At 50.0% G+C, this 12,613-nt stretch overlaps 1 protein-coding gene across 4 annotated transcripts; it reads right to left on the bottom strand.

Annotated features, from left to right (window-relative positions):
- Positions 1–77: 77 nt before the first annotated feature.
- Positions 78–11,113, bottom strand: ALG1 (ALG1 chitobiosyldiphosphodolichol beta-mannosyltransferase). 4 transcript variants are annotated; one of them, XM_037143479.2, is made up of 13 exons: positions 10,888–11,113; positions 9,896–9,973; positions 9,668–9,771; positions 8,308–8,456; positions 6,610–6,699; positions 6,147–6,257; positions 5,139–5,260; positions 4,907–4,945; positions 4,542–4,601; positions 3,872–3,982; positions 2,531–2,645; positions 1,555–1,630; positions 78–538 (listed from the first exon to the last, which is right to left on the bottom strand). In XM_037143479.2, the coding sequence occupies exons 1-13, from the start codon at positions 11,093–11,095 to the stop codon at positions 407–409; spliced, it is 1,395 nt and encodes a 464-aa protein (XP_036999374.2). In that variant the 5' UTR covers positions 11,096–11,113; the 3' UTR covers positions 78–406. The 4 variants fall into 4 exon arrangements, with proteins under 4 accessions (XP_036999374.2, XP_053527458.1, XP_036999375.2 ...); XM_053671483.1 differs by lacking the exons at positions 9,896–9,973; positions 10,888–11,113 and having other exon boundaries at positions 9,666–9,746; XM_037143480.2 differs by lacking the exons at positions 9,896–9,973; positions 10,888–11,113 and having other exon boundaries at positions 9,643–9,734.
- Positions 11,114–12,613: the final 1,500 nt, after the last annotated feature.

Genomic DNA, 12,613 nt, shown 5'->3' with positions numbered 1-12,613 from the left:
GCACCAATTCCGTGAAAACTTTCCTGCTGCCCTCACCGATCTGTCCTGAATTGAGACTGTGCTAGGCAACTTAGAAATGACCGTAGGACTTTTTATTGACCAAAAATGTCGTGAAACTTTCAGAATTTGCCTCTTAAAGGAAGTTTAAAGGAAAGTGGGGAAATAACTTCATTCCACAGCGGCACATGCTGCTGTCCTTCCAACTATCATCCACTGGGAGGCGCTGCTCTGAACAGTCGGCCCAGGGACTGGGCAGCAGCTGAGAGTCTGGGGAGGGGAGTGAGTCAGGTTTCTGGTAAGAAACATAGGAGAGCAGAGTGGGGTGGGCAGCAGCATCAGGGTCTCCCCTTTCGTGACATTTGGCACCAGGACATGCTCAGGGGCGTTCAGTCTTTGGACCACAGAGTCATGTGTCCATAAGCAAAGGGAGAACTCTCTGCTTCCAGTTCTCATCCCAACGAAGCTGCTCAGACTCGCGGAGGTTCTTCCGGAACTGGTTCAGCTTGCCAGAAGGATCAGGAAACTTTGAGAAAAGCATCTAGAAGGAAAAAAAGACAAAACTTCCCTCATCACTGCTTCCCCTGCCCCTCCTTCCCAGCAGCCTGGACCCCTGCCACCCCCCAAACACCAGCTGCCAGGCCAGGGATTCTGAAACCCTCCCTCTGTGGCCGCACTACTGCCAACAGGGTCCAAGAGCCTCCCGGGGCCGCCCTGTGCCGCCGGCCTAGCTTCCACCCTCAGCCTGCTGAACTGGTCCTGACATCTCCGACCCCAACACCCTCGACCCAGCCAGCCCCCTCCTGCACCAGGCATTCTCGAGCCCTCACGCCCCAGCCTGGCTCGACAGCTCAGCCTCGCTGCAGTGGTAGCCGTCCACACGCCCACCTGCAGTAGCCCCCGCCTACCAGTGCTGTACCTGCCACCAAGAGCATCCACCCCTCGGCCTCTGCCCAGCACCATCCAGCCCACGGGCTGGGAACCAGGCAATGTCTGCATTCCTTCCAGTTTTGCTAAACTAAGTCAGGTGTCTGAAACTACATCCTGTGGGCCAAAGTTGGCCTTCCACCTGTCTTTGTAAATAAAGTTTTATTGAAACACAGTCGCACCACAGATTTTTCTAGCTGGGCCTTTGCAGAAAGTTTGCCACCCGTGATCTCAATTGTCAAAATTATTGATATATTCTTGTAATAAGAAAGAAGTATCCTTTGTAGATTCCCACCCATCTTGCAAGACTGGTTTAGGAAGCTCCCTTCACTCCTCACTCTCCCTCCTGATATGCAGTCACTCCCTAAGGGGACATACACAGTCCACCTGGGCACCAGCACCTGCATGGTAGAAGCTCCACAAACCAGACCGCGGGTGGGATAGCCCTTAATTCCCCTGAGCCCACTGAGGCCCAGCCTCGGGGACCAGTGCTCCCCCTACTGCTTTTCACCCAGACCCAGCACAGGCCCACTGGGCTGCAGGAGCCAGGAATCCAGGAGCATGGCTCTGCCAGCCTCCAAACCCTGCAAGCCCAGGCACAGGGGCAGATGTGGCAACAGATGTGGCTACCTGCAGCTGAGCCGCCAGTTCCTCTGAGTCCTGGAAGATCAGGCCATTTTCCTCATGTTTCACAAGCTCGTGTAAGCTGCGGAGACAATTGAGGGAGGCCTAAGAGCTGCCTGGAGAAGAAACCAGAACCCCATGGTGCCCACCTGGACCCCCACACCACCACTCCCCACCCGCAGGCTAAGCTCAGGGCTAGGAACAGTCAGTCTGGTTCCAATGAATCTGTTCTTAGATTTGACATCTGAAAAGAAAATAGTCCTGGGAGGATACACATCAAAACCCCAAACCAACGTGGGGACAGAGGGGCAGTGAATGGGGATCTGACCTCTTCTGCTCCATGCTCTTCCCAGTGAGAATGTGCTCAGTGGGTTCTGCATTTTTCTCTTAATCGCACAGCAAAGAAACAAGGTAAAGGGCAACTGGAAGTAGGCTCAGCACATTAAGGGTGACTTTTCTGGGTAGCACAGCATGCAGAGCTCAGCTCATGTGAGAGTCTAACATCCTGACTGCCGTCCAGAGGCTGGCTTCTCAGCCCGTGGAAGGGACTGTTTCCAGAGCCTCTTCTAACACTGCCCTCCAAACACTCATCTCCAGGAAGAGTGGAGACAGAGAATTATACTCCTTTAACTGATCTGAATCCAAGAAAATGAGCTCAGACAAGAGAGACCGAGAGAGAAATAAAATCATGTAAATTGTGTGGGCAATTCCAGCCCCTACTTTATCCTTTGAGCACAAGCCCCAAGTTGATTATTTAGGTCATGTAGTTTTTGTTCAACATGAGCTCTAAGTGGGAGCCAACTCCTGCAGCAGGACTTGGCCCATCTGAGAGGACTCCTACGCCCCAGGACCACCTGGCCGAGCTGCACAGATCGGGAGGTGGCGCCTTTCTGAGGGGCATCTCTGACTACACTGGTTCCCCCCAGCTGCTGCTTTGAGAACCTAACTCCTAATTCTAGTAAGATTCCATTTCCGCTCCTACCACCGGAAGTTCACAGCACACACGGGCAGGCAGCATCCAAACATGTCCACCACCTTCATGGGCAGGTCCAGGCCACTGGAGGACTTGTGCAGGCAGACGCCCAGGTCTGCTGACCCTACAGAGAGTGGGGGCTGTCAGAGCACTGGCCGGGCTCCCTTTGACCTCACATGCAGCAAGGACTGTGGATCAGCGCCTCCGGTGGGGAACTGGGAGTGGAAAACACTCCCCACCCCACATACAACTGGCTGGAGTTGGCCAAGCAGCCTGGTGCAGGGCAGGGGGTCACAGCAGTGTCCGCTCCTGGCCACTCAGCCCTGTCTGAAAACTACCTGCCTATTACTATTTCTATTTAAACTGACTCCCTTTTTCTATTTAACCACAATTTATTTTAAAAGACTCCACAGCAATTATGCTTCCTGGGGTCAGAGTTTCCGCTTGGGGCGCTGAGACTGTTTGGGAAACAGACAGTGATGGTGACTGTACAACACTGTGAATGTAGTTCATGCCACTGAGTTGAATCTACACCAAAAAAATGGAAAAATTGTTAAAATAGCAACCTTTGTTATCACAATAATTAGAAAAAGAACCCACAGCAGACTCAAGAGAAAACCAGCTGTCACTGAAAATAAAGCCAAATAAACAACTTCATGTCACTAAATACCAGCTGGAAAGGCCTGCCCACCAAAGGCTCTCTGCCCAGGGCTGCTTCCTGGCTCCTGGAAGATGAGGCCTGAGGGACGTATCAGCACCAAGCCAAGGCTTCCCTCCCCAGAGCAGTGACAATGGGACGAGGAGGAGGGGAGGGCATCCCCACTGGGACAGTCGGCACAGTTCTACGTGTCACCTCTGCACTACCCCCCCCCCACATCTGGAGAAGAGTGGGCCCCAACCCAAGCCCAGCTGAGTTCTTCCTCCTGAACAGAAGAGCAGGACTGAATGGAGGGCGTGGTGGCTAAGAGGACATAACCCTCTTAGAGTCCCTTGGCCAACAGCTCCCGAGCTCACCCGGCAAGAGGGAGCTGGCACACTAGGAAACAGCCTCTTTTCCTGGAGTTCAGCCAAAAGCTCCTCCAACAGGTTCCTGGCAGGTGGCATCTACCCGTCCCAGGTGGCTTCTGAAGCAGGGCCCAACCCAGTCTGAAACCTTTGTTGTGTGTGGCCCTTGAGCTGAGAATGGCTTTTAATTTTTAAAGGGTTGTAAAAACAAAGAAGCTATGCAACAGAGGCCAGTACAATATTTACAATCTGGCCATTTTCGGAAAAAGTCAGTCCCCTGGTCCTAAAGTATTCCCTCTGAAATCTCAGCCCTCTCCCTGCAGGCCTCCTGCCAGGTGTTCTTACCTAGAAGCAGGGGGTAATCCTCAGCCTCCAGCCACGGGGTGCAGACCTGGATGTGCTGGAAATGCTTCTGCTCAATGAGGCGGCTGTAGTGCTCCTTCAGAGGCCCTTTGCCTTGCGGAGAAAATCGGGAGTCACTGCACTGGGCCCATCTCCGACTCCATCCAAGGCCCCACCCGGAGAAGCCCCTCAAAGGTGTGAGGCACACGCAGCGGGCACCTGCTACCCTAGTGGCCCAGGGGCCAGGAGAAGGGGAGTGTGCAAGCTGGGACGGCGGGCCCAGGACCCTTCTCCTCTGACTATAGCTCCCTGCTTCTCTTCCCAGTAGGCGACTCTGGAAGCAGTTTTATGTCAGAGAGTGGCCTCTTTATTTAAAAAAAAATAAAAATAAAAAGCCTGCAAACCACTGCAGAAGTGAAAAGCTCAGGATCCCTGAGTGTACTATCTGACGTTCAAATCTAGACTCCACGCTCTGCCATGAGGTTCCTCTGAGCCTCGGTTTCACCCTTTGTCAAATGGGTATAGAAAATCTTATGTCAGAGAGCTGCCATGAGGGTTAAGGAGAGAAGGGGCTTTACGTGGCTGATGCAGGAAAGACCCCAAGGCAGCTGCCTTCCCCCTTCTCCACTGCCCCCCACCTACACAGAGCAACATGGAGGGTCCCAGACAGTACCTGTTATCACACAGACCAGAGAAGGAAAACTTTCTCCATTCAGGATTAGCTGTTCAAACTCTGTTTAGGAAAATAAACACGTGATAAGCAGGATCATCTCAGGTGAGGGAAGGAATGGGGAAGGGTGAGGGGAGGGGACACCTTCCAGACACAGATCACTCTCCTAGAGGTGGCACTTCAGATCTAAGGCCTGGTCACTCAATGACCCAAATGGGAACTCAGAGCCGCCCCCTCCACCACCCAAGTGCTCAGGCTGGCCCACCCTACAGCCCTAGGGGCAGGAACACCCTGCAGAGAACTCAGTGAGCACCTCACAGCTCAACAGCCCCTGACAAACCAGCTCCTGATCACAGCCACACACCTACTTTCTAATGCTGCCAGCAAGATGGAGAAATCTTCATCCTCTACAAGAAAAAAGAACTAAGTGTCATGGCTGGTTTCTAGATGCTTCCCTGCCCAGCTCAACACCCTCCCCTTTCTGATCAGGACCTTAGGGCACCCCAAAGACATGTGGGGAGCACAGGCCTAGCAGGGATGAGAATGCAGGCTCAGACTGGTGCTCGTACAAGCCCCAAGTGCCCAGAAGGGTCCTGAGACCTGTCCAGCTAGTGCTGCTGACCAACAGGGCTGGCCGCCCATGAAGACGCGTCACCATCCCGCTTCCAGCATCCTGCTCCGTAAAGGCTGACCTCTCCGTGGCCGGGTCCAAGGGTTCTGATCTGAATAAACAGAGACAGAGCCTGTGAGATGCCAAAGAGCAGGCCCACAGGCCCCAGGCTGACTATCTCCCACCAGAGCCAGGGGCTCCCCGAGGTCAGGGTATGGCCTTGTCGGAAACACCGAGCTGCCCCTGCGACCCTAGGCCTGGGCATACACATGAGCCTTGCTTTCTTTTTTTTTTTTTTAATAGATATTTAGATTATTTTTATTTATTTATTTATTATTTTTTTTAAAGATTTTATTTATTTATCTGTAGAGGGGAAGGGAAGGAGAGAGGGAGAGAGGGGTACCAGGTGGTTTTCTTATCAATATCTATTTGTTGCTAGATGCTGAGGTCACAACAGTAGACAAGACAGACTCAGCCCCTGCCTTCACCAGCTTCCTGTTCTCATCATTCCCTCAACTAAGGATGAGGAAGCTGTGACTTCCCAGTTGGCTGCCAGGTTACTGAAAGGAGCAAACAACTGGCGTGTGAAGAGCTACTCCAAGGGCCTTAGATCTGTGAGACGCCCCACAAAGCACACAGGTCCCCAGACCCCACCACAGGGTCAGGAACCCACAGGGAGGAGGGTAAAGATGACTACAGCCTTGCACAGGACAAATATTTCCTTAAATGGCCAGAGAATAAATACTTCAGGCTTTGGGGGCCATTCGATCTCTTGCAAAACTCAGCTCTGCTGCTGTAGTGTGAAAACAGCCATGGAGAATGCATAAATGAATGCCTGTGCTGCATCCCAATAAAACTTTATTTATAAACAGGCAGTGGGTCTGCAACCACAGTCAGCCAAACTGTGGATTACTGGATTCACAGATCTGCAGCAAAGAGACAGGGGAGAAGCCAGGACAGCAGCAAACACAAGAGAAGACAGAAGACAGGAGACCTACCTGGCCCTGAATGCAGAGTAGGTGCGGCCCAGCTTCATAAAGAGCCGGTGCTGCAGGTCCAAGGGCGTCTCTTTAAAGAAAGACGCTGGCTTGTCGTAGAGGGTCACAGCTCTGCAATGAGATCATTGGAGAGATCATTAGAAGGATCTAGGCAGGGTGGGAAATGGCCTGAGGAATAGAAGACCTAAGAGGATCCAGAAAAAAGAAGGGCGCTTGGGGGATTCAGGTTTCAGACAATGACAATAAGAAGCTATGAATGACTTAGTGAAGCACAGAGAGGTCTAACATCAAAACTGCCTGGGTCATCAGGATGGCTGGGAAAGAAACTCCAGCCTCCTCCTCCTCAGCTTCCCACCTCCCGGGCCTCTGGGTATTCCCAGATGCCTCCCCAACCTGGCACAGCAGGCAAGGCAGTGGGGACCACCCGTGCTGTGACCCCTCCCCCCCCGCCCAAGGTCCCTACTTGATGCCCCAATTCTCTGCCAGGTCTTCCCGCATCTCATTGGTCACACACAGGTTCAGGTGGGAGAGGCGCCCACAAAGCTTCTCATACCTGAAAAGACATATCATTGGTCAGCCCGGAGCCCTGGGCTAGGCCCCATGACCATAACCACCACGTGACTCGAGACCTTCGGATACAGAAGCTGCAGAGCTGGGCTCTCCCAAATCAGGGCACTTACCAGGGTTTGCGCTATCTGAGCTCGACCTGTGCTATTATTTCTTTCACACCTTTCTTTACATTGTATCACTTTCTAGCTTAAACAGAAAAAAACTTTCAAAGGAAACCATGTATCACTACAGAAGGGAAAATTCAGTATCTCTTGCCATAGAAAAAAGATATATAATGAAGTCTCCATTATTAAATTTTAGCCACACTGCATGCTATTCCCCGAAAAGACTAAGGCTGAGGATGCTTCCAATGTGTTTAAAGGGAGTTTAGTAAATGTTAGAGAGGCTTTAACAACAGATTAGCTCCAAACTGACTTGCAACCTGATGGGAGGGCAGAACTGAAAGAAAACTGGAAAGGGGGAAGGAGTGACTCCAGATTAACACCACTGGTGTATCACGGCTTGTTCCTAACTCAGGATGCAAAGGAAGCTCCAGAACTAGATGGCCTGGGACTGAATTTCGATCCTCACACTTATTAGCTGTGGGGCAAGAGACATAGTGGTTCACAGCCTCAGTTTCCTGGCTTGTAAAAGGCAGGCACGTAGACTAAATGAGATAAAGGTCCTGGCCTGAGCCTGCCATGCAACAGCAAGTGCTCAGTAACTGCTGATGGCTTGAGGCTGCGAGTCCCCACCGAGGCAGGTGTTATACATTGGATGGGGCTCAGAACAGACCAACTCTTCCTGCTCCAGGTCAAACCTGCCACCACAGGCCTTCCTTCCCTCTCCCTGTCTCATCCACTGCAGGCCTGTGTCCCTATCCTCCTGCAGCAGCCCCAGTTTTTACTTGGGGACCAGGTCTGGGTGCATCTGGACCCCAGCTCTTGCAGCACAGCACTTGTCAGAAGCCTGAGACGATGGGGTACTATACAGCTCCCAGTGTCAGTGGGAAGGTCATAGGATGGCAGGTCAGCAGGCGCCAATCAGAGGCTCACTCTCTCCACCAAGCTCAACAGGGTGAAGCTAAAAGCAAGGGGAACTCCCAGAACCTAAGAAATAACTCTGAAAGGGAGTGTGGGAAGAGAGATAAGAGAGGTCCTGATAACACCCCTTTTTGAGCTCGAAGTCAGACATTTCTCTGGACCTTCTGTCTCCTGAGCCAACAGACAGCCTCCTGCCCTGACTAATGCGGCTCAGTGGGTTGGGCGTCGGCCTGCAGACCAAAATGTCAATGATTCAATTCCCAGTCAGGGCACATGCCTGGGCTGTGGGGCTGCTCCCCAAATTAGGGTGTGTGCAGGAGGCAACCAATCAGTTTCTCTCCCTCTCTTCCTCTCTCCCTAAAAAATAAAATCTTAAAAAAAAAAAATACCCTCCTTTGCTTGGGCCTATGTTTCCAACATAGGTTTTAACCAGCATCAGCTCAGTTCCCCAGCCCAGCCCTCACCCCACAGATTATCCAAGGAACCAGCTTCACCTAGTCTCTTCCCACAGGCCCTTCCTCCTACCACAGTTTAGGGAAGGTGTCTGCACCATCCTCCCAGACCCTCACCACTTAGCCAGCAGAACAAGGCAGTGATTGGGGCCATGCACCAGACCCATAATGGAGTAGCCATAGTTGTGCCAGTCAATGACGAGCTTGCTCCCACAGAGGCAGCCCACGAACCAGCAGACAGCAATAGCAGGCAGGCCCGGGGGGTTCTGAGAAAAAGAGAGATGAATGAAGAGGAGGAAACCAGACCATCATTGACATAAAAGAAACAACTTGAAAAGTCCAAGATCATCAATAACCAAGGAGAGAAAAAATGGAACAAGGAGGTACATTGAGTTAGGTGGAAATTAAAATACCTAACAACAGGTACCTGTGTGTGGGAAGAGGCATCCCATCCCCTTGGGTGGAAGATAAATTGTCCCAACCTTACTCTAGGACTACCCAGTAGTAGCACACCATATTTTAAAGTGCACAAGTTCTGCCCTGGCTGGTGTGGCTCAGTGGATTGACAGCCAGCCTGTGAACCATGGGGTCACTGATTCAATTCCCACTCAGGGCACATGCCTGGGTTGCAGGCCAAGGTCCCCAGTAGGAGGCGCCAAGAGGTAACCACACACTGATGTTTCTCTCCTTTCCTTCCTCTCTCTCTAAAACTAAATAAATAAAATATTTTACATAAATAAATAAAGTGCATGAGTTTTGTTTGACCCCTATGAATTTATCCCCAAAAAAAGACTGGACCCACACAAAAAAACATATGTTTACTGAGGTTCTTTGCCACATTATCTGTAAAAGTAAAAAATAAATAAATAAAAATGAAGAACCTAAGTGTCTATTAAGATGAGACTAAATAAATACATTAGGGTACATCAGCCAATTAAAAGGTGCTTCTATATGATAAAAAAGGAAGGGAAGAGGTTAAGAGCTTAACTCCAGAACCAGACTAACTACCTAGTTCAAATCCTGCCTCTAGCCCTTCCTAGCTGTGTAACAATGAGCTACTTACTGAATTTCTCTGGCTGTAGGTCACCTAATTTCTAAAATGTAAGTAATACAAGAACCTACTTCTTAGGATTGTTGTGAGTGATTAAATGAGTTAATACACATAAAACACTTAGATGCAATAAGTATAGTAAGACTTTTCTTAGGATTGTTGTGAGTGATTAAATGAGTTAATACACATAAAACACTTAGATGCAATAAGTATAGTAAGACTTATCTGTAACGACATAGAAAAATATACTAGATTGGCACCATAAGTAGAATGGATTCACACCACAGACTCCTACTCTATTCTTAAAAGTTTATACACACACACATATATGCAATTTATTTACCAACTTGTACATTTTTAAAGACTGAAATGTAAGGAAAATTGTTAACAGTGATTCTCACAGAAAGAAGCAGGGCTGACATACACCTGCAGAAAGATGTAGGTTGCTGGCTCCCTGCACATCAACTTCCACAGCAAGTGCACCACCTGAAATACGACTTTGATTCCGTACTGGAGAATGTGTGGCCCAACTGCAAGTCAGAAAACAGACGTCACTGCCAAAGGACTTCTTGGCAATTTGCAGCTGCCTCCTGACCCTCGGCCCAACACACTCACACCCCAATTCAGAGGAATGTAGAGTTGGCTGTGTCCTACCTGCAAGTCTCTGAAGTTCTGTCAAAGGCACAATCCGAATTCTGTCACTTTGCAAGAGCTCATGGTGAGGTTTGGAGTCTGAAAAGAATGTCCCCTTTAATGAACCAGACTGGGTGATCTAATTTCAAGTCAGATGATCCACCAGCTCAGGCAAAATAGTGGAGAGTATTCTGGAAAATAGGACTTTTCCAAACAGCCCACTGTTCCTCGATAGCCAAAACAGAGAAGGAGGCCAGTTGTCGTCCAGATTCCACCAAACTGCCCACAGAGGGAGGGCCCGAATCTTAACCACCTTTACATAACCCAATACCTGGCACACAGTAGGCTGACAAACTGATCTAGATTCCTTGAATGGTGGAATTATCCCACTACAGGGAGAACCCTATTCAGTCCCACTCCATCCCCCCTCACCCTGGGACAGCAGACTCTAAACAGAGACCAAATGCAAAGAATGTTATTACTGCTTTTCCCTGGTAGCAAAATGAGCCACTCTTTATCTAAAGATGTCAGCAAGCTGGAAGATGGAAGAATAGATATGCATGAACCTGCGCACGGAGTGAAAAAGCTGGACATGCTTCTCAAATGAAAAACATCCGCCCGCAGCACTCTGCATAAAGAGTAATGCAGAGGAGACAACCTGCCTGTCTCCTCAGACACGGCCTGACAAGAGCAGCCTCAGAAGTGCAGTTACCGGTACTCGCCCTGGAGTCACACGCACGTAGGTTCCGGTCCTTCCTTCCACTTACTAGGAGGACTGAAACTAAGCAATGAGTTCATTTAGCTCAACACTATCCTAGCATAAGGCAGACGCTCCATTAGCCTGTTCCTGGACACCCACCTGCAGACACTGGGCAGAAACCTGACAAGTTATCCAGTCTCGAATAACTGCCAGAGAGAGGAGAGAAAAAAGGGGCATCCTCACCCCACCCCGGGCTCCTCTGGGGTGATCAAAGCTGAGAGAGCTGCCTTCTTCCCAGATCCCCGGCACTCACTGCAGAATCCAAGAAGGGTCACGGAGAAGCCACGCTGAGCCAATGCCAGTGCGTGGTACTGCATTCGGGGACTGCGCCCCACATCGCCCAGCACCACGACGACCACGTGCCGGGGCGAATGCCCGCGCCGCCAGCGCTTCCAAGCGATCAGTAGCACCAGCGCACAGTAAATGGACAACGCCAGCACTGCCACATAAGCGGCAGCCATCTTGGCTGGCAGGTTTCAGTCACGTGACCGCGTTTCCCCTGCGGGCGGGCTGTCTGTGCGCAGCCGCTGTTGGCTCCCCCCCCTCCCCCCCCCCCGCCCGGGGGCGGAGAAAAGGCCGGCGAGGGCGTGGCTTCAACGTAGCAGCCCACGGAACCCACGAAGAGCCACTGAGGTCCAAGAATTTAAAGCTTGTACCATGTGGGGGATCTAGGAGCATTTTATTTAAAAGTTTCAAGATAATTTCAAAATATAGTGAGACAGACACCACACTGATGTTTCTCTCCCTCTTTCCCTTCTGTCTAAAAATAAAATATATAAAATCTTTAAATTATATATATAGGATGAATCTTACCATCTTAATCTTGAGAAAAGAGGTCAGACGCCAAAAAGTAAATGCTGACTGGTTCCATGTCTGTAAAATGAAAACTAATCTCTGATCTTTCCAGCTCTCAGTGAGACCGGCCTGAGATGCTTCTGGAAGTTAACGGCACTACCGTTGCCCAGGGAGAACCCCAAGCTTGATCAACCTGGAAAAACTACATTTGTGAAACATAATGTGGTGAATTTGGGAAGTTTGTAGCCACCTTGGTTGTTGAAGTCCATCCCCTCCCCTTTCACACCAACAGAGTGCCTATGAAGTTCAATGTGTGGAATACAGCTGGCCAGAAGTCCCGCCCACTGAGCGATGGCTATTACATGCAAGCCCAGAGCGCCATCATAATGTTTGATGTCACCTCGAGAGTTATTTAGAAAAACGTGTCTAAATGCCATAGAGACCTGGTATGAGTGCGTGAAAGCATCTCCTTCGTGTTGTGTGGCAACGAAGTGGACATTAAGGACAATGAAGGCAAAATCAATCTCCTTCCACCAGAATAATCTTCAGTACTATGATATTTCTGCCAAAAGTAACTCCAACTCTGAAAAGCCCTTCCACCGGCTTGCTAGAAAACTAATCGAAGACCCTAACTTAGAGTGTCGCCTAGCCTGCTCTTGCACCACCAGAGAGAGGTTGCCAAGGGCCCAGCCTTGGCAGCACAGTGGGAGCGCAATCTCGATTCTAGAGCTTGCCCAGACCACCGCTTCCCGGATGAGGATGACGCCCTGGGAGAAAGGCGAGCTGGAGGCCAGCATCGGCAGAAGTCTAGTGTTACAGGCAACTGTCCTGTGATGATGTCAGTGGTGCAGCGGGTTGGCCAGTTTATTATATAGCGAAGCAGAAGTGTGCTTGACTTTTGGGATTCTGAAGGAGATGAATGGGCTTCAGAGTGAATGTGGCAGTAACAGAAAAAAACCTTCATTGTTTGGACCTGCATATTTAGCTATTTTGGAATACAGTTCTTTCCTCATTGAGTTTCAAATATAAAACTGCTGCAGTCACATCACAATATTCAGGGGTGAAACCTTGTGTCGTTTACTGTCATTCCCATTCCTCTTCGTTTAGAATCAGAATAAAGTTGTTTTTCAAGTTTCTGAAAAATGAAACAATCTTTGCTGTTAGAAGTCAGGGTACTGACCTGA

Source organism: Artibeus jamaicensis, unplaced genomic scaffold (assembly GCF_021234435.1).
Source record: "Artibeus jamaicensis isolate MK-2021 breed Jamaican fruit bat unplaced genomic scaffold, CSHL_Jam_final contig_700, whole genome shotgun sequence".
Classification (NCBI taxonomy): Eukaryota; Metazoa; Chordata; class Mammalia; order Chiroptera; family Phyllostomidae; genus Artibeus; species Artibeus jamaicensis.
The sequence above is the reverse complement of the archived record's forward strand: the minus strand, read 5'-3'. Positions and strand labels throughout refer to the sequence as shown.